This window comes from Physeter macrocephalus, chromosome 13, assembly GCF_002837175.3.
Source record: "Physeter macrocephalus isolate SW-GA chromosome 13, ASM283717v5, whole genome shotgun sequence".
Taxonomy (NCBI): domain Eukaryota; kingdom Metazoa; phylum Chordata; class Mammalia; order Artiodactyla; family Physeteridae; genus Physeter; species Physeter macrocephalus.
Genome location: NC_041226.1, coordinates 70,677,798 through 70,699,689, shown reverse-complemented (window position 1 = coordinate 70,699,689; position 21,892 = coordinate 70,677,798). Strand labels below are relative to the sequence as shown.

Sequence of the window (21,892 nt, the reverse complement as noted above, 5' to 3'; positions counted from 1 at the left end):
TTACGCACTGCAATATGTTTTTTTTGATGGTCACTACTGATTTGAAACGAAAGGTTGCTGTTTATCCTGAAACTGGTATAGTCCAAACGGGATGTCTCCAGTGTCATATATTCCGTCTTTCGATTTTAAGTGCAAGTTTGTGCAAAGATGAGCCTGAAAGTGTGTGAGGGTGAGCATGTGAGCATGGTTGGAGCTGAAGGCAGGTAATGAGAGGGAGGGAGTGACCCACTTAATATTGTTACCTACTTTCGAAAGTTCTGGGATTTTTAGGTGTTTTTACTGCCAGTGAAAAGTATAAGCCACACTTCTCACACTGATGTCACCGGTTCACCACTGAAAACCAATTTTGTTCTTTTTTTTTTGGTAGGGGCTACTGTTTAACATTTAGAACCTTCGTAATGTTTCAACATTCTTTCTCCCCTAAGTACTTTCTCATTACAGGCATCAAAACTTTACTCCTTATGTAAGTAACAAGGCCAGGTTTAGATATAACCTCTAGGATGGATTTATAAATGCAACTTTCCCCCCATCCTCTTAAAAAGAGGCAAACGGTATTATTGCAAATAACCTTTAAGATAATTAACTGACAATGCTGCAACTAGCATAAAATCTTCCTTCAGGCGACACCTAATTTAAGTGTTACTGGCACAAAGTGGAGACAGATTGTGCATCACCACTGCAATATTTACATAGCAGAAACCCACAGAGCAGGAAACGCGAGGCTCAATGATGCACTAAATTAGGAACAACCATACTCCAGTGTTAATTTGCTTTCCATTCTATCCAAATCTCAGGTCCAGAAATTGGTACTAACACATATACAACCTCCCACTCTTAAATGACTAAACCGGAGATTTTTGTACTTTTTTCCCCCCAAATTAAAATAACTTGAAATTTATTTCTTCTCTCCACAAGAACCATTTGATCAAACTGTGTTTATTTCATTACAACTTGCTCTCATTCTGATCTAAAATTATTTTCATATGAATGCTGCATCGGGTCTGTAGAGTAAAACTAAACAGACTTCTATTTTCTCAAAGGCTGCCAATATAGTTTATGAAAAGAATCAAATGAGAAACTTGAGATCCAGTGAGTGAAATATTTAGGAACGTGGAAGGGCAAACTTACCTTAAGTGAATTTCTCAGTGATAAATGTTGTCCCCCCTAAGCCCACACATATCCTCCTCCTCAAAATACGAGTTTTGAAAAACCACTCAAACAATATATATTTTTTCATTCTTCCCCCCAGTATTTTAAACGCCAGTTTCACCAATGTTTCAAGGCATTTACAAAACATTTACCTTTCCTAATTGTTGATGTTCTTTAAAGGCAGCAATCAGTTCTTCAGCCCACTTAATTTTTTCAGGGGAAGGAGAAAACTGCTCCTGGACCACTGCAATTTGGTTAGGGTGTATCACCTGCTTACCTACACAAAGATTAATAACACCGGAAACACAAAATAACAAACAGATGTTCAAACAAAATGTCTCAACCACGCCAGTCTCCTGAATGCCTTACAGTCTGTATGTAAAATAACTAATTATTTTTAGAACTTTTTAAAAAGAAAATAACACAATCAGGCAGGCTTTTCCAGAACACCCCATAAGAACAAATACAACAATGGGAGTAATTGTGTTTCCGATTCTATAGAAATGCCATCTTAGAGCAGATAATCTCTCATTTTTAGTTACAGGTGTATTGACCAGGCAGCTCGTTGAATAACTGCTTTGGCTGGAACTTTAAAAGGATAATGTCTGCAAATTAAAGTGATTATTTTGAGTTAAAGTAGAAAAAAATTACATGTTAATTCTTTCCAATTCTGCAAGTTGTCTTTTGCTTATTCTGTACCATTATCCCATCTTCCATGATTTCTTTTAAAAGTGGTCTGTTGGTTTTCATAAAGCTTACAGAAGCAGACATTACAACTATATTAATATCAATAGTGTCTTACAATAATACATTCAATTGTCTTTCTTTTAGATGAATTTAGCGTATTCCTTCTAACCATTAATAGAAAATTGGATTTCAATGAAAAAAAATTTTATTCAGTATAGTAAAACAGAAGGCAGATTTGAACATTGTGATCTCTAGATTACTCCATTTAAAAATGTTTAAATAAAAAATTACGTAAAGTTTCTCTAACCAAAATAAAACCCCTCAGATTTTCCCTTTTTGCTTATGGAATGAAGATTGGATATTTCTCCTTTATACAGATGCTTAGACACCCCAGAAGAAATCTTATTTCTGTAGTAACGGTTTTAAAAAAGCTTTAAAAAGGAATCTTAAATTAAAATATTATACAAAGGTAAGAGTCACAGGAAATCTATGAAATCATGTAGTCATTAAAAAAAAACTTTAACAATCAGGGAAGAGTGGAATCTAATCAGGTCATTGATGAAATGCAACATAATTTAATGTTATAATAATGATGAGATTATATTTTATTATGTGATAAAATTATAGACATATTTGGTTCTTTAAAAATGAATGTACACTTAATGATAATTTACTCTGCTAAGTATATTTGTTGGCATATCAATTTGCTTTGCTTTTGAAATAGCTGCTTTAACATATAGCCAGTACAAATTATATCCTTGATGTTTTATAAAAGGTGCATTCCTGTTACTGTCATTATTCTGTCAAACAGAAAAAAATAACAATGTTTCTAAAAAATTTTTTTTAGTATTTCATGAAAAAGTTTAAGTAAATAAACAATATCTTTTCTTTACAGTAGCATAATTAAAACATCCTCATGTTGCTATTTCATTATCTATCAGCACACTAATAAAACATTAAATACTAATAAAACATTAAAATCTTATATAAATAAAGATGCTTTAAATTATTTGAGGAATAATTTCTGGGAACAAATAACATCAATGATGACAAATGAGACTTTTTTCAATAGTAGATATTGAAGTTATATTTAAGCAATCTAACAGTTGTTACAATATTATTAATAAAGGATGTCAGTTCTGGTAGTCATTTTGTACTAATTGTTAGTCCTGAATTTTATAATTTATGTACATAATTTACACTGATGTGTAAAAAGCCAGATTTCATGGGAACTTCTTGGTACAGACACTATAAATTGAGAAGCAAAACATAAACTATTTACAATGCTGTGAAACTAATGATGGCTTTTAAGTAGCCATATTTTGGTGCTGAGGCTAATTTTAAGATATGTGTTAGGTTTTAGAAATTTATGAACCTCCACATGTGAAGTTATCTTTCGTCAAATCTTATATATCCCAACAACTGAACATCAGACTTTAATGCCATGTGGGAGCAAAGCAAATATTTTATACAGAAGAGTTGTTATTGACAAGTTACTGAGAGGGTGCAAAATTGGAAGACATTAAAATTTATGACCATGAAATCCTTTTTACAGTACCACTTGATATATCGTGCTTTAAATCAATACCTGTCAAGTGTTTTAGGTAACTGTATGATGGTGTCATTTTTGTCTTCTACAAAAGACTGCAAAAAAGAAGAAAACGTATAGTGCTTCATATTTATAATCTTTCTTCTCAGCATGTAGTACTGGAGTAACTGTGATGACTAAGTCGGCTGTTAAAGCTTTATTCCAAGATTTATTTTTGGTTTCTTTTTATAAAAATAATTCCTAAAGTTAATAGTCATTTATACAGCCAATGCATTGATTTAAAATCAATTTACATGGATTGCGGCCCCATGAAACAATGATTACAGAAAAGAAACTGTAACCAGCTGTTTGTTACATGGCTAAGTTTCAAAAAACCTACAACTCATTAAAAAATATCTAATTTTAAAAAGTCGAGAAAATCCTTATTAGCACAGATCCTTATCAGTGTTATGGATAACATAATGCTTTATTGAATTTTAAAACTTTCAACCACTTGCTTCAGATAGGGTGTGTAGCTCTCCTTTCTTCCCCTCCTTCCTTCCTTCCCCTTTCTTTCCTTCCTTCTTTCCTTCCTTTTCTCCCTTCTTGGGCAAAGCCCAAAGTATGGCAATTAAATGACAAATCATTAGGACAAGCAGATCGTGAGTGGTCTAAAATACTCATTAAAGCATTTATTGTTTAAAAATACTACAAATAATCTCCTATCTTATTATCAGACAAATTACCTTTTCTTGGTGTACAGAAATATAATTGGGACAATAAAGACCTTCTTTCTAACAATTGCAAAATGGCTCTGAAGTTTAGCTTCCTACTTTACTGACTTGGTCACTGGAATATATAATGGGCACTGTACCCTCCGTGCTTCCTCATCCTCTCCCCTCTCCCTCCCACTTCCATTTTTTTGTGTGATTTAATACTCCCTGTTGTTGAGAAACAATAGTGCCAAGTCCGTAAGCTCCTCATGCTGAGTTGGGCACAGTCTAGAAATTTAAATCTGATTTGCAATAACTTGTCTTCTGCGATTGAATTAGGGACCAATTTAATTCAGTTCTGTCTCTTGGAGAAACTCTCAAACTCCCTTATAAGTTCTGGAGCAAACATTTACCCCGGAGGAAGCAGAGGACACCCAGGTTATCCTGAGCGATGGTGAGAGAGGCCCCCATCAATTTAGTGTTTTCTATTTTTTATTGTATTAGTGCCCATTTCAGAGCAACATCTGGCTGCTTGGCAGCCAAAGCCACATATTTTAGACCAACAACATCGGGGTCTATTAGATAGATTTCATGGAGTTTTTCTCCAACTTTTCCATTTGGGCCGCATCCTAACAGGTCGTTGGAAAGAGGCAGGTGTCACAGGCACAGAGACAAGGACAGCGCCAGGGATTCAGTGGAGGGGCTCTTTCTTTCTCAGTCACTATTAAATGCAGGGAGGATTCATTTATTAATAGTTCAGATGACTGAGAAATATTTCTCTAAAATAGACATTTATTTATTTATTTAACAAATTCGGGGAATCACATTTTAACTCTTTATGTTAAAAACACAAACACAAAGGTCAGAGCTTTATTTAATTCTACTATAACACTAAAATGGTTTCTACAGTCTTTCAATTTTACTTTGGGTTAAATTAACATCCACGAAGGAATCTTTTACATTGAAGGTCACTTTATGAAATGTTTCTTTCATTAACCTCTAAATGAACACATTTCAAAAATATTTACAAAAGGAATAGCATGGATGCTTGTCTCTTTTCCTTATTTTTTGGGCACATCTCTGATCAGGATATCCTTAGAACTTGCAGCAGGAGAACAAATAAGAATAAAAGAGCTTATGGTGTTTTTTACCCATGGTTGTGTACGTGTGTGTGTGTGCAACTGCTGACATGTGTTTGTGTCTAGAATCCTATTGTGGTTTTTCAAAAAATAGATTTCTGTTGCAAAAATACAATTTTCGGTTGCTCCCTGGGCTCCTGGGTATCTGAGTGATTGGGCACACCCATCAACAGATATCTGCCTGTTCTCCAGGGCAGGATTTCGAGGACCCGCTGATCTCAGTGCCAGCCAATGCCCATAGGTGTCACCAGGTGCACAGACACTTACTGGGAGGTGGGAGAGTAAGGAGGGGCTTGAAGTGCCAGAAGAATAAAAAGCTAGTTATGAGTTAAAAAAAAATAAAACAAAGAAGATACTACTAAATTTTTTTCAGAAATAAATGAACATTTTGAATATTTGAGGAAATTTTTTTTCTCCCCATCAACTCAAATTCTTACGGCAGTTCCCTCAAAAACACTTCTAAAATGGCCTCATCCCTCCCCTCGTGTCAGCAAAAACTGCAACAAAATACTTAAAAGGACAGGAAAAACTGCTAAGTAATATTAGGAGAAACTAAAACGAGTGCTTTGTTTTTTGACTTGTGGAGCCAAAGACAAACATGACAATTTGTTTGGCAGGTTCTGGTCCTGGATAACTTTTTCATGTTTCAAATAGTGGAATAAGGATATGAGACACCTGGCTACATTAGAAACACCAGTTCCTGGTTAAATTTCTGTTTTTCTGGAATGTTTGCTTAATCTAGATACTGCTTTCTAAGATATTATCAAGAATCATACCAGTAAATCCCATTGCAGCTCCTTCTCTCGACTGCTTGAGAAGCCCCTCTCCATCCTGGAAGTCGATGTACACCAGGTCTATGGCCTGCAGACCGAAGGCCTTTGCTACAACAATAATCTTTTGTCGGGCGTAGAGAATATCTTGGGTTTCCTTACTACTTGTTGCACCTGAAAACAGAATGTTGACCAAGAAAGGAGACATTAACTTTGGAAACTGGACCTAGATATCTATTATAAAAACGCCGTTTGTAAAGACATCTCTGTTTTCCTGGGGATTTCTCCCTAGCAAAATGATGATTCAGATATAAATGAAGAGAGGGCTATGTGGAGGCAGAGTTAAATCTCACATGTGTCTCTTTATCTTGCAAGGCATCTTTTCCTGTAGTTACTTGCATGTGCATTAAGAGCCCCCTTCCCTATCTCAGGAGCTAGACACAAATGACTTGATAGGTCACAAAGGACTCCTGGTGTATTTTTTCCTTCTTGCCATTGCTCAGAAAGTGTCAGTCCAAAGATAGCACCATAAAAGGTAGCCAAACAGCTGTGCGTGGAAATAGTTAACTTCCGTCACTGAGCACAGAATTCGTGTGCTGTGGTTGTAATGCCATGTCATAACAGGTTCTGAGCCAAATATTGCAGCTTCAGGGTGTGGATGGAGAACTTGGGGAAATGAAAGGACACTCATTTTGAGGGAGGCACAAAGTGTCCACTGAGCTGCTGGATACACAAAAGTCTCCTGGAAAGACTGGTTCCTCTTTTTCCCCCGGAAGGGGGGTAACTGTCACTGTTTATATTTGGACCATATCACTACTCAGGGAAAGCTCTTGTATTCAGGTCACTGGGAGTGGTGTTCTGAAAACACTTTGTGGCCTTGGCCTCTTTTCTAGCTGCACTCACAGCCTCTAGTTAGTTATACATGCACCCAGACCAAAGACATAGTGCCCAAGGGATGGGGCAGATCAGTGAAAACAAGCGAACTATCTCAATAAATATTTCATGATAAAGGGGTTCTGAAATATATTTTAGCGGGAATTTAAGATCTATTTTAAATTTTTACATACTTCATTTTATGTAGGAAATGATTCATCAAAGCAACGTGAAACTGCCTTAAATGTGTGTTAGAAGCCTAGACAGCCGTCACGCTGATGGGAAAACAACACATTGAAGCAACAGAGAGGCTGTTCACATAATGTAGTTATCAGGAACACAGCAGACATCCTATATGCCTGAACATGTCTGAGGCTACGACAGGCTTTTTATTAGTTATTTTATAAATGAACGGAAGTGATGATGTAGTGTTCTGGAAGAAGGACAGCTATGAGGTGCCCTAGATTATCAGGAAGTATTGCCCATTCAGCTGAAAAACCATTGTCATGGTTGGCAAATATATATTGTCATGTAAATGCCCATTCTTGAAGGGGCAAAGAAAAAATATATACACATATGCACAGAGAGAATGAGAAGAGAAACATGTCTTTGACACCTATGCTGGCTCGAAAGTCTTCTCCTCCGAAAACGACTGCATCTAGAAAAAGACCCACTTGAGGCCCGTTCTTTAGTGCTTCTTCACACACTGCCTGTAAAAGAGCAGAACAGAACCAGAGCTCACAGAAATGCACCCATTAGAGAGAAGCAGCATGGTATATTTCAGTAACAGAAAGGTCCACCTCTTAACACAGTTTAGCTGAAAGCAGTCCTGAAAATGCAGCCCCAATTCACCCCTTTCAAAACGTATTGAATATTGTCCAAAGTAAGTATGTTGCATATATTTGCTTTGCTTAATGGATTATATTAATATAGTTAGTAGTATATATTAATACAGTTATAATGTTCAAGTTTTAGTTCATCCAATCTTTAGAGAAACTTTCAAGTTAACTCATTTTGATTGGACTGTAAGTTATTTCTGTTCTTCCAAAATTTGTTTTTGCTTTAAGAGACCCTCCAACAATAAACATAAAACCACAGGAGAAAAGGAAAGAATTTAAAAATCAAACTAATTGGATTATTTGCATTGGGATCAAGATTTCTTGGTAAATGGTCTCAGGATTAAAGACAAACAATACAAAAAATCTACAACTCCAGAGGGGAAAATAAAAATGTAATAAGTCATCCAAGATGTATGAATAAGCAACTTGGACATTTCTCTGTGAAATTAAAGATGAGTAACAGTCATCTTAGACAGGACTGTGATGCTGCAAAGGTGGAGAGAAAGCATGCTAACATATGTGGGTGGGGAGGACATGAGGAACCGGGGAGGACACTGTTGATTAATTTCAGGGGCTGTGAGTGCTTCTAAGTGTATTATGAATAAAATGGCAAATCAGCGCTTAAAATGAAATCACTGTATGAATCTAGTTGCATCTAAGAAATATGCGTTGACTATATTCTCAGAATTCGAGGGCAGGCTGGAAGGATTCGTGCTTAGTGGTGTAAACATGCTGATCACGAGGCCCGAAGCAGCTCCCCAAACATTTGCACTCTGTCCCTCCTGCATAGGCCAGTAGGTCTCTCAAAGTCTCCTCTCGGAGCCTTTGCTCACATATTATCTCTCCAGTACAGTTCAACTATCTTTTTTTGTTTTTGTTTTTAGGTATTTCTTCTCTCCTGCCCTCGGGGATGGGGTGCTACAGTGATGTTCACAGGTCAGGTGGAACATGAGGCATATTTTGGAAAACAATTTAAATGACCACTGATAAAGAGGAAGAAACAAGCTAGCTATGAATTCATTAAGGCAAATAGTTTAATGCAGCCATACAATGGTGAAAATGCTTGGCTCAGCTAATCTTCCTGAATGTATATTAGGAAATATTTTATGTTCTAATGTGGCAAACTGAAATAATATAGTACAAATTAGTGTGTATACTAACTCAAAAATAGTAATCTTATGTATTAGACATTATGGATTATGTTACTACAAAGAGGCCTGATAATTTCCCAATAAAAGGCAATTGTTACAAAAGAATAATTGAAAGTTAATTCATAAGGATGACAAATGTTCATGTACATTTATTCTATAAATGTAATAATTCACAGCAAAAATTTATATAGTGATTATTTAATTAAAATTAATGCCAGGAATGTATAAATATTTCATTTAAATATTTAGGACTAGGAAGTTTTTCCTTGCTACTGCGTCTATTTCTTTGTTTTCTAAGATGCTCACAACCTGGTTTTGGTTATTACAGATAACAAATGGTGCTCAAGGTTTACTGTGCTTATAAATCTTTCTAGAAAAATATTTTAAGTAGATGTTAAAATTGAAAACAAAAGTTCTCTTTAGGTAATAAATAAAATACTAACTTTCTAGCCACATTATGGTTTTCTTACCTTAAAATTGAGCAAACCCATTGCAGTTTCCACAAAAGGGATTAAATTCATAGGTTGTTCAAGTTTTCGGCCTTGTAAGTAGAATGAAAATTTGTCTGAAAACTAGAATAAAAAGTGTCATAGGTGACTAGTGGGGGAAAAAAATGTACAATCATTGAACTGTAGAATAGAAGTAGTATTTAAGTCTTTGACCTGAGGAAGTAATATCCTAGCCTCTTTCATCCACACAAAGAATAAAAAAAAAAAAAAAAGCGGAAAAAACAGAGGAAAGACCAAAGAGAAAAGGTAACAAAGTTCCCAGCAAACTAAATAGTAAAACCCCAAGCATTAAAAATTGTTTTTTCTTCTGAAGGAACAATTTGAGGCCTAGGAGTTCAGAGGTGGAAGGAGAGATTCTCAAGTTTAAATGCTTTCCTTGAGAAGGTTTTTACTTAAGGCCTCTCGCCTTCCCTTCGTTCAGTGCATGTGGTAGGCCCCTAAAACAATGAAGGCTTGCTCTACCTGCCATTCTGGTTTTGTTTCGGACCCTGCACAGACATCGGTGTAACTGTTCAGCAGCCTTCTACGTGGAATCCATATTATTCATTATAGCAACACTACCCTTTGTTCGGAGGTTTTTCTTCATAATTTTTTAGCTTACCTAGGAAGACCTTAAAAAGGAAGTTTAATTCTTTGAAGACCAAAGCTCGCCAATTTTTTCCATGAGACCAGTTCACAGCTAGCTCTGTGCTGCCAGTGGGGTAGCCCAAATTCCAAAATCTATCATCTGGAAACATACAAAAGCTCTTGCACAGATCTCCCCCCCACCCCTTTCAAAGGAGAAAAAAAAAAAAAAAACCCCACCACACTCTAAATTGTAAATCTATTATGTCTATCTAGATCTAATAAGATGTGGGGAGATAAAAAAAAAAAAACACACACAGGTACGAAAAAGCTATTTTTGTAAATAACGATAAGAACATATATATCCATTTTAAATTTAAGGAATATTCAGCCATTAATGGATATCAAAGGAAAAGGGAATTTTAATCATCTCTCCATTCAGTCTCAGTTGGGTAAATCATATCTAAGAGATTTGCATAAATATAAACCATCAAAGACTTTTCATCTTCAAAGGGGGTTTCAAGACCCTATAAGCTTTGTACTGTAATCATCGCAGGTCACCACCCTGCAGGAATAGGGCTGCTATGGCAACATAAAAAAACTAATGCTTAAGGCTTAGCATAATATTCTGACTAATAGAAAGGAAACTCATTTTAAAGGCTGGCAGCCTATTTACCAGAAGCAGGATTAGAGGTGTTATTTCCCCTTTTAGCTGCCCCCCCACACCCCCACCCCCGCCCGTGCAGCACCTCCCTCCCCAACCAAAAAAAAAATCGAATCACTGGGATCTTTAAAAAGCTTTTGAGCGAGTTGCAGTAACTTTACAATCAGGCTAAAATAAACCACAGCTTTCGGTAAATGAAGAATTATCCCCGTTGCCCCCGCTGCCCCTCCCTTCCTCGACACCATGACCATCACCTCCTTAGCGACTTTACAAGGGGAGGAATAACTCAACCCAAACAGCAAGAAGGGGGGAGAAGGCTACAGTTTCAGGGGACAAAATGTATAGTAGTCCACGAAAATGAAAATAAAACCTAATTTATGGCACATTTAAGCTAGAAAATGGGTGGTAAAATATTAGTGATTTTGGTGTTACCTGTGCACTGGAGGAATTTTGTTTTTCTTGTTAAAAAAAGAAAAACTTGCAATGTTACTTGCCCCATTCTTTGTGACAATGGTTATAACCACAAAAACTGTAGAGTTGAAAACTAGGTAAATCCTTTACAATATATTCCCTGTTCCTAGTGAGAGAAATCTCTAATGCCTTTTGTTTTTAAGCCAATAGGGGCATTTAAAAATTAAATATTCTAGCCCATCCTCCTCCTCCTCCTCCTCCCCTTCTTTCTTAAAAAATTGCATTAAGTACTAACACAAAAGGTAACTAGTGGAGAAGTTTCAATTAATTTTTTCAAAAGGAGACGATTAAATGTTTCCGGCCTGGTAAAGTGTTCATTTCAGTGAGGTGGAGGGGACTGGGGGCGTGGGGGGAGGAAAAGAAGGGGGAAAATCACAAAGAGATTGGGGAGGAGATGAAGTAGCAGGGCTCAGCAATTCTTTCAATTCCAGTGCACACCCAGTAGTGTGCTGGAAGAATGCACCCTGTTCGGGATTTGTGGGAGAATTGTCCCGCGACAAAGGAGGCCGAGTCACGCTTGTTACAGTCCAATAAGCCGTGCCAGTCAAACAAGAACCCACACTAGCGACAAAAGGCCAGCAAGAGATTCTCACACAAAAGAAAACAAGGAAGCCCATCTTTCAGTTGTGCATCAGGCTCTGGGTTTTATGCTTCACATAAATACAAACGGAGAGGAAAAAATAAACAGCCCAAAAGACTTCTGTTAACTAGAAATCCTATTTAGATTTCGGTATGTTCCTCACATCCAAGGATTTAAAACAGCGAACAGAGGCCTTAGCTGAAGGCCGGGGTGAGCCCTCCCCTCTCAAATGAGGGGTAATAACGGTGATAAATAGGCACTAACTATGAAACCAAAAGGGAACAGTGACTTCAGATTCCATTTCAATCAACTTAAGACACATTCGAATGGGGTAGGAACTCTTGAGGACATTAACCTGCTATCACTAGGATCTCCCAGCTCCTGAGGGGTGACCTTGCTGAGAAAAGCTCCAGTTTTGAAAGTAAATATGGGCCCTTGAACGGAGGTCTTCAGGAAGACACCAATGCAGAGCTGACGGACAGAAAAATAATGGTAGCTACATGTGTAACTCTAAACTTTCTAGTAGCTACATTAAAAGAGTAAGATGAAACAGATGGTGAATTTAATTTTAATAAGAGGTTTATTCAACCCAATATATCTGAAATATTATCATTTCAACATGTAATCAACATGAAAATTATTAAGATAATTTACGTTCTTTTTTCGGGGGGGGGCGCCAGGGAGGGCGCTATGAAGTCTTCAAAGTCCCGTGTATCTTACAGCGCATCTCAATTTGGACTGGCCACATTTCAAGTGCTCCGTAGCCACATGTGGCAGGCAGCCATGGCACTGGAAAGCACAGAGCCGACATAGCTACATGCACTGAAAAGGTGAGCAATGTATTTGGGTGCCACAACTAGAACTCGGCGTATTGCTACAGTTGTAGCCACAGACTTAGGGATCACCCTAGATGTGGCATCAAAATCACCACTGTCCACACGCCCTTACCATGCTTCCAGCACCTGGGTGCCACAGGCCCTCCTCTCAGGAGTGGCACAGTGGAACCGTACTGTATTTGGCAGAGATCTGCAGAATTACAGCAGCCCCTAAATAAAATCTAGCCTCACCCTCCAACCTCCACCCCACTTTAACAATTAAAACAATCATAGTATAATTAGGCCCATTTCAAAGTTTTCTTAAGTAATTTGACATGCCAGGGGTTTATTGGCTGAAAAGTCTGTCATGAAACAAACACACTTGTCAGCAATTTAAAAAGGATGAACTAGAAAACTGTTCAGGAAATAATATCTGTGCTAATTAAAACCACTAGCTAAAAGCTTCCTGTCTCTTCCTATAGTTGCCCTAAGGAGTGACCTTTTCCTCTCCTCCTCTAGGTTCATTTTTTCCTTTGCAGCTAATGTGCTTTCACTGTCTCTGATGACTTCAAATGAATCTGCCTAAGAGGTATGCAAATCACTGCTCTTCCAGGTGGAGGGTTAGGGCCTGGCCGGGTGTAGTCTTGGGTAAGCTGGTTTCCAGGGGCTGCTCTGGAGGAGGCTGTTCTGTCTAAACCACAGATCTGTTAAGGCAGCAGAAGCATCATTTCAAGTGCAGAGCTGTTCAGTGAACACTTACGGCAAAGCCAGGTTCTCCTTGTATGCAGGAAATGGTCTTTTGGGCCTGCTCCTTTTTCTCAGTTCCCTTTCTCTCTGCTCTGTGTATGCATTTTCAAAACCTGCAGCACCCAAATCCTTCCTTTCTGCTACTCCTTGTTAGCCTCTCCTGAGTCTTTACTTAAAGCAAAGCATGAGCTACTCACCCACTGGATTTCTTCAGGATCTTCTACCTTCGGGAGCATCAGGCTGGAAGGAAGGACCCGGGACCGCAGGAGGGCCTGCAGGTCTTCTTCGGCCAGACCACTGGACACTGAGTTGATTCTGACACACTTTTCAGTTGGGCCCAGATCAAAGTCTTCAAGAGTTTTTACTATGCTCAATCGAGCTTCATCCTATAAGTGTAGATAAAATGTATCTCCTAAGTTTATTTATCATTGAGAAGAAACACAATCAAACTGTCTATGAAATTCTTACGTGGATTGAGAGTCTGAGCACCATTACGATGTCTACTATGTCCACCAAATAACTGGTATTTGAAATGAGTTGTCCAATCTGACGGGCAAGTGACTGATTTCCAGACTTCACTCAAGATGACTATAGCAGAGATGAGAGCCATTGTAATGCACGCTGGGGAAACTCTAAATAGTGGTCTCAGGACTTCCCTGGTGGCGCAGTGGTTAACAATCTGCCTGCCAATGCAGGGGACATGGGTTCGATCCCTGGTCCTGGAAGATCCCACATGCCGCGGAGCAACTAAGCCCGTGCGCCACAACTACTGAGCCTGCGAGCCACAACTACTGAGCCTGCGTACCACAACTACTGAAGCCGGTGCGCCTAGAGCCTGTGCTCCGGAACAAGAGAAGCCCGTGCACTGCAACAAAGAGTAGCCCCCGCTTGCCGCAACTAGAGAAAGCCGTGTGCAGCCACGAAGACCCAACGCAGCCAAAAATAAATTAATAAATTTATAAATTTATAAATAAATAATGTTCTCATTTTGCGCATTAGCATTACTTCCCCATTGTAAAGGTAAAATAACTAATAGGTAACATTTATTGAGCATTTACTAAGTACCAGGCATGGTGCTAAGTGCTCTACCTGCATTTTCTCATTGAATAAATACAAGAAACTAGATAACTTATGGATTAATGGTAGTCTTGACTGCCAGCATATTCACATTAGGGAAAAAAAATAAGAATTTGTTTTCCTCTTTCCACATGCGTCATGCTTTTTTTATTCACTTAAAAATTTTTTTACAGGGCTTCCCTGGTGGCGCAGTGGTTGAGAATCCGCCTGCCGATGCAGGGGACACGGGTTCGTGTCCCGGACCGGGAAGATCCCACATGTCGCGGAGCGGCTGGGCCCGTGAGCCATGGCCGCTGAGCCTGTGCGTCCGGAGCCTGTGCTCTGCAACGGGAGAGGCCACAGCAGTGAGAGGCCCGCGTACCGCAAAAAAAAAACCAAACATGTTATTTATTGGCTTTGAGTTGGGGTGATGAAGGGGGGATAGGGGTTGGAGAGAGGAGTGCACGGGGGGTGTGGGGGCCGGAAAGAAAGCCCTTGGGGTCATTACTTCCTGCCAATTTCAGTTTCCAAACCAAATTCCTCCAACTTGCCAACAGCCCTCAACAAATTCTCATTGTCAGAATGAACACTTATCAAAAGTAGTTTCATTTGGGAAGGGTTTTTATGATACTAATAAAACTTTAAAGCTTCTCACTGCTGATGAATGTACTTTGAAAAAAAAAGGTCTTAACAATATATGGCCATTTGGATAGCAATAGTTATCTAGGAAAATAATAAACCAAAGCAGAGAGAAAAAAGAATTATTTGAGCCAATATTGAGTCAAAGTCCAATCAAGGAGACAAGCCAAGACAGTAGATTTAAACCAGGCGGATGTAGGTCTATGACCGGGTGGAAGCAGGGAAGGCCTCCCAAATGTGGTCTGAGTTAAACAGTGTGAGGAAACCAACTTAGAGTTGTCAAGTCGGATGGACGCAGAGTACATAGGAGCAGTCTGAGACAGCTCTGTGGAGTCCTGATTTACTGAGCTCTGACTGCCAATAATTATGCTAAGCTTAGACAAAAGCAAGAGAGAGCTCATGCCAGCTAAAGTGAGGAAGGATGCAGCCCCACAGCAATAAAATGCATCCGCTTGCTCTGTCATGCCCTCTTGCTGCAGCCACAGGATAGGAAGATCCTGAAGGTGAAGGTCAGAAGTCAACTCAGTAGTATGGTTCCAAGGCCATCGACAGCTGTCGAGAGAAATGCTTCCTGTGTGGATCTAGATCCATGGCCTCAGAGAACCTAAGATGTGCTATGTTCCATGAAGCCTGGCACAGCTACAAACCTGGGATGGCTTCAGCTCAGAAAAGTTTCAACTTCCAGGTTTCCTTTCAAGGGCAGGTCGGGCTTGTAAAGGGTCTACTGGGACAAAGTGAATGGAAAATGGAAGGGAACTAACTAGATCGTTTGGGCTGAAGTGCATTTTAAAATTTGAGTTATTTGAGGGGCTTCCCTGGTGGCGCAGTGGTTAAGAATCCGCCTGTCAATGCAGCGGACATGGGGTCGAGCCCTGGTCCGGGAAGATCCCACATGCCGTGGAGCAACTAAGCCCGCGAGCCACAATTACTGAGCCCGCGTGCCTAGAGCCCGAGCTCCACAGCAAGAGAAGCCACCGCAACGAGAAGGCCGCGCACTGCAACGAAGAGTAGCCCCTGCTCGCCGCAACTAGAGAAAGCCCGCACACAGCAACGAAGGCCCAACGCAGCCAAGGATAATTAATTAAATAAATAAATAAATATATTTTTTTAAAAACAAAAAACTTGAGTTATTTGAATCACCATCTCCATCCTCTAGTTTAATCTGCATGTGCGCTCAAGGACGCAGGATCCCGGGCAACATCAGCTTCCTAAATTGTTAACGTTGGTGTCAAACAAAATCTGACCTCTAAGCTGTTTAGTTGTTTCACTTGGATTCGAAGGGGACTGTTTGTTCAAAGCTCATGTTCTAAACCTGTTTGTGATTTTTATCTAAAGTCAGATTGCCATGGTTTCAGCACATTCTGGTTTACTTAGTAAAATTCAGCCCTTGTGAAATTGGCTGCAAATGAAGTACCCCATTCCAATTTTAGGCATAATCTGATTAGTACTTTTCATGCTGTAATAATGAGCAGTGAATACTCAGCATTTTATTAGACTTTTTTTCCTCTTTCTGGCTCAGAATTAAAACCAAGCTCTTTCCACTTCATCATTCTGTACCTTTCCAAAAAAAAGATGATGGCTTTGGAGGTATATTGCCATACAACACCCTTATTAACGGGCTGTTGCTTGTGACAATTTACATAAGTGACGTGTGCATCCCTCTGCTGTGTATCCCAAAATATCCAACAACTTCACTGAATTTACACCAACCAACAAGCATGTTGATTTTTTTCTCTTTTTGGTATTTTAATGGTGAAATATGTTACTGTGCTAGCAAACACACCCATGCCATCTGTTGGGTGAGAGGAAGGCAGTTTCTAAGAACAATTAAATTTAGTTCTGGGTCTTCAGCTAGAGAGAGCCACAGTCCACCAGTTGTGAAAAGAAAGAAATTCTGTTCATGCTGTTCTCTCTCTAACACAGGCCTTACCTCTTGCTACCGTGTCTCTTACATCTCTCTCATCTCCATCACCTCGCTCCCTTCACACTTTCATTCTCTTTTTCTCTCTTTTTCTTTGGCTCCTGTTTGGCCCTGACCATCCTTCCAAGTGCCATCTCATTAGGGGGATTAGTAAGACTCGGCCTGGCAGACACCACCTTCTCAGAAGGGCTATCCGGGTGATCTGCTGAGATTATTGGGAGGTAAATGCTCCCTGGAGAAAGAAGGAAAAGGAAATGAAGGCAAAAAGAGGCCACTCAAAAACAACCTTTTTTGGGGGGTGGGGTGGTCTTACATTCTGGAAGCAAAACAGGTTGTTCAAAATGAAGTTTAGAAGGAACTGCACTCTAAATGTGTTAACACTGCAGGACAGCCTTGGTAAGCATTTCTCAGTGTAGGATGAACTTGTCCTCCTAAAATCTGACAACCTGAACAGGGGCAATAATGAACGTAAGGCCTTCCTCAACAGGTACATGAGATTTTTGCAGAGACTAATTACCTTTGTGTGTTTGTAGCATGTTTGATTCCAGAGGTGGGCTCTGCAAAGGCCACAAAGAAAGTTGGCACAGGTTAGACTCTTCACAGGCCCTGGTCCTAAAAGGTGGTGTTACCAAAGTTCCCACATTCAACTGATATTTCGTGCCATGGGCTGCTCAGTGCAGTGGACCAGTGGCTAATAAACTTGTCCTTATACATAAGCCACTATATTATGTGACTCTGTCCGGGCCAGGAACCAAGGCGTGCTATGATTTCAGAGACCGGGTTCTTATCACCTGGGGAAGAGAAATGCTCTGCTGACGTAAGAAAGCGGATAAATCAACCGTCACCGAGACCTGCAGACTCTGAAATTAAAGGAGAAAATATGCGTGCCGTTGGTTCAACTGGCACCCATTAAAGCTAATAACTAATCAGCCTTGCAAGTTTCTAGCTCAGAATGATCAAATCTGCAAAGAAAACAACATCCGTCCACTTTTACACTCCAGTGGAAGAGGTGGTCCCTCGCGGCGGGGCGGCACAGTCTCGCCATCTGGAGAATAAATCGAGTGTGAAGTACAGTATAGTTTGGGACCAAGCTCCGTGGCAGCAGCTCAGCAGTCAGTTCATTAGTTCCAAACTTCCAGGGATTAGAGCGGCATCAATTCTACTGTCGGATAGGAAGAGACAGACAGGATACGAGATTCAAGGAGGATTGTGACAACCAGGAGGAGCCCCTTGGGCTTACTGATAAAACTACAAAGTATAAACATACCCAAATAAGTGTCTTAAATAATAGCATTATTAGTTTCATAACATCTGAATTAACACCTTTCTCTTCTTCCACCTCCACCCCGAAACCTTCTATGTTAATAACATATAATGTTTTCAGATGAAATCGCCGAGACGACCCTGAATACAACAGGAGCAGTGAGAAAGCTGTGCGGACGAAACAAGACTTGGGAGTTAAGAAATACGGAATATTTTCTAGGCTCTGGGAGATGCATAACCTTTGTGATTTTTAAAAATGAGCAATTACTATTTTCATCCTACAAAAGGCAAATTGCCATGCCACATACTCAAAAACACTAGTGAATTCTGTCTTTTTTGAATGTGTCCATCTCACCTCACTTCGATTTCATCTAATTCATAAAATGATGTCATAAGCATGGATTGGAATGGGCAAAAGGCCCTGATATTGGCATCTATATAAAATGATTTTTTTTGAAAAATTTGAGATCGTTTGGTTTAAAATAAAAAGTTCTGATGTATTGTTCCATTTAAGGATCTCCTTTTTCATATAAGTTCTTTTTATACACTAATATTAAAAAACAGAAGTGCCTGTGACAAAGTCATCATTAGAAAATTACTATATTTTTCTTACAAATGTATAAAATGTATTATAATCACAGAGACTGCTGTAGTGACTGCATTAGAAAAAAAGCCAAATTCTCATTGATTATTACAACCTGGTAGTGTTTCTTTAGGTAAGATGGTAGTGTTGAGTTTTCTGGCCCCCAAAAAATCTTGGTTTGCCTGGTTTTTTTTTTACCTTTGTTTTTTTTTTTTTGGCTGCACCACGTGTGGCATGCGGGATCTTAGTTCTCAGACCGGGGATTGAACCCATGCCCCCCTGCAATGTAAGCATACAGTCTTAACCACTGGACCACCAGGGAAGTCCCTTGGTTTGCCTGTTTTTGAAAAAAGAAAATCTACAGCAATATTGAACATACCATGAGTTAACTGGTTAAAATTTCATTCATCAATAACACCAAAAGCACTAGTAACAAAAGAAAAAATAAATTGAACTTCATGAGAAATTTAAAATGCTGTGCATCAAAAGATATTTTCGATTGAGAGTCTACCTGCCGATGCAGGGGACGCAGGTTCATGCCCCGGTCCAGGAAGATCCCACATGCCGCGGAGCGGCTGGGCCCGTGAGCCATGGCCGCTGAGCCTGCGCATCCAGAGCCTGTGCTCCGCAACGGGAGGGGCCGCAGAGGTGGGAGGCCTGCGTACCGCATAAAAAAAAAAAAAAGATACTTTCAACAGAGTAAAAAGGCAACCCACAGAATGGGAGAAAATATTTGCAAATCATATGTCTGATAAAGGAATATATATTCAGAACATATATAGAACTTCTAAAACTCAGCACCAAAAAAACAAACAACACAATTAAAAAATGGGGAGACACAGGACTTGAATAGATATTTCTCCTAAGAAGATATAAAAATGGACAATGAGCACATGAAAAGATGTTCAATATCATTAATCATTAGGGAAATGTAAATCAAAACTACGAGACACCACTTAACGCCCATTAGGATGGCTACTATCAAAAAAATAAAAAAAATGTGGAAGCAAACCAAGTGTCCACTGACAGAAGAATGGATAAGCAAAATGTGTTAAATACGTGCAATGGAATATTGTTCAAGTTTAAAAAGGAAGGAAATTCTGACACATGCTACAACATGGATAAACCTGCTGTGCTAAGTGAAGACATTATGCCAAGTGAAACAAGCCAGTTACAAAAGGACAACAATGTGAATATATTTAATAAACACTTAATGGTACACAAAAATGGCTAAGATGGTAAATTTTATATTTTATCACAATAAAAAATGAGGAAAATGTTCATTTATTGATTTCATCCCACAAGTTATTACACTCTAGGCATTCTGTTTACTCTGAAACCGTAGATTTTGGTAGAGCAAGGTTTCTGATACGCTAATTATGAAAGATCCTTTAAAACACAGGTTTATTAAAATGCCAAATCAGCTTTCATTCAAACGACTAAGAAGGCTCAGGATGTGTATGGGTGGATACACTGGCATACAAGTACAAGTAGCTCTTTGAGCCTCTGTTTTCAATTCTTTTGGGTATACACCTAGGAGTAGAATTGCTGGGCCATTTAGTAATTCTATGTTTAGCTTTTTGAAGAACTGCCAAACTGTTTTCCAAAGTGGTTGTACCACATTTTACATTTCCCACCAACACTGTATCAGAGTTCCAAATTTTTCCACACTCTTGCCAACACTTGTTATTTTTCATTTTATTTGTTTTTGATAATAGCCATCCCAGTGGGTGTGATATGGTACCTCGTTATGGTTTTGATTTGCATTTCTCTAATGATTAATGATGCTGAGCATCTTTTTATGTGCTTACTGGCCATCAGTATACAGATCTTCCTTGACTTGTGACGGAGTCATGTCCCGATAAACCCACTGTAAGCTGAAAATATCATAAGCTGAAAATGCATTTATACACCTAACCTACAGAACATTATAGCTCAGCCTAGCCTATCTTAAATGTGCTCTGAACACATATTAGCTTACAATCGGGCAAAGTCATCTAAATATGAATACCTCACGTAATTTACTGACTACTGTCCTAAAAGTGAAAAACTGAATGGTTGTCTGGGTAGAGGAGGATTGCCAGTGCATCTATTGTTGACCCCCGTGATCGCATTGCTGACGGGGAGCTGTGGTTCACTGCTGCTGCCCAGCATCACGAGACAGGATCGGACCACATCCTGTGGTCCGGAAAAGATCAAAATTCAATATTCAAAGTATGGTTTCTACCGAATGCGTACTGCTTTCGCACCATCATAAAGCTGAACCATTGTAAGCCAGGGACCATCTGTACCTTCTTTGGAGAAATGTCTATTCTAGTCCTAAATTTAAAAAAAGCGGGTTGTCTTTTGGTTGTTGGGTTATGAGTGACCTTCTTTGGAGAAATGTCTATTCTAGTCCTAAATTTAAAAAAAGCGGGTTGTTTGTCTTTTGGTTGTTGGGCTATGAGTGTTCTTTATATATTCTAGATATTTAATCCGTATCAGATATATATGATTCACAAATATTTTCTCCCCTTCTGTAGGTTGTCATTTCACTTTTTGTTTTTTTGGCCACACCATGCAGCTCGTGGCATCTTAGTTCCCCAACCAGGGATCGAACCTGCATCCTCGGCAATGAAAGCACAGAGTCTTGATCACTGGGGAATTCCCTGTCACTTCACTTTCTTGATAGTGTCCTACGATGCACAAAAGTTATAATTTTGCTGAAGTCCAATTTATCTATTTTTTCTTTGGTAGCTTGTGCTTTTGTTATCATTTTGAGATCATTGCCTAATCCAACGTTATGAAGACTTACACCTATGTCTTCTTCTACTAGTTTTATAGTTTTAATTCTAACAACATTTAGGCTCTTGGTATATTTCTGGTCCACTCATTTGTATACAATAGGGAGGCTTGAAACCACAATATTTTGTGGTTTCAGTCTTCATCTCTCAACAAAGTACAATGAAAATTCCCTGGGAAGAGGAAATTCAAGTGGAAAGAAAGGGCTTACTTCCATCAGCCTCTTCACTCAGCTCTGCCCTCACCCCTGACTGGTGAGTGGCTGGTGTTTAGCTTTCCTGTTGCCAAGGCCCTATCCATCACCTCTCCGCCATGCTCTTCCTCTTTTACTTTGCCCTTTCCCCATCTGCTCCTAATGGATTTTCCTCAACTATATATGACAGGTCTTGTGTTGTTGTGGTTTTTTTTCTGAGGACCTTGCCAGGCTACCCCATGAGCCTCTGAGGGACC

The 21,892-nt window shown here is 39.2% G+C and overlaps 1 protein-coding gene across 6 annotated transcripts in view; it reads right to left on the bottom strand.

Moving 5' to 3' along the window:
• Positions 1-21,892, bottom strand: part of CLYBL (citramalyl-CoA lyase) — a 237,867-nt gene that overhangs the window by 15,492 nt on the left and 200,483 nt on the right. For 5 of the 6 annotated variants that reach the window (XM_024123210.1, XM_028497290.2, XM_028497293.2 and 2 more), the window contains 5 exons: positions 13,397-13,585; positions 9,320-9,421; positions 7,476-7,569; positions 5,993-6,160; positions 1,302-1,426 (listed from right to left, as the gene is read on the bottom strand). In XM_024123210.1, coding sequence (XP_023978978.1) covers positions 1,302-1,426; positions 5,993-6,160; positions 7,476-7,569; positions 9,320-9,421; positions 13,397-13,585 — 678 coding nt within the window. The remainder of the gene's footprint in view (positions 1-1,301; positions 1,427-5,992; positions 6,161-7,475; positions 7,570-9,319; positions 9,422-13,396; positions 13,586-21,892) is intronic. The other variant, XM_028497294.2, reaches the window with a different exon arrangement.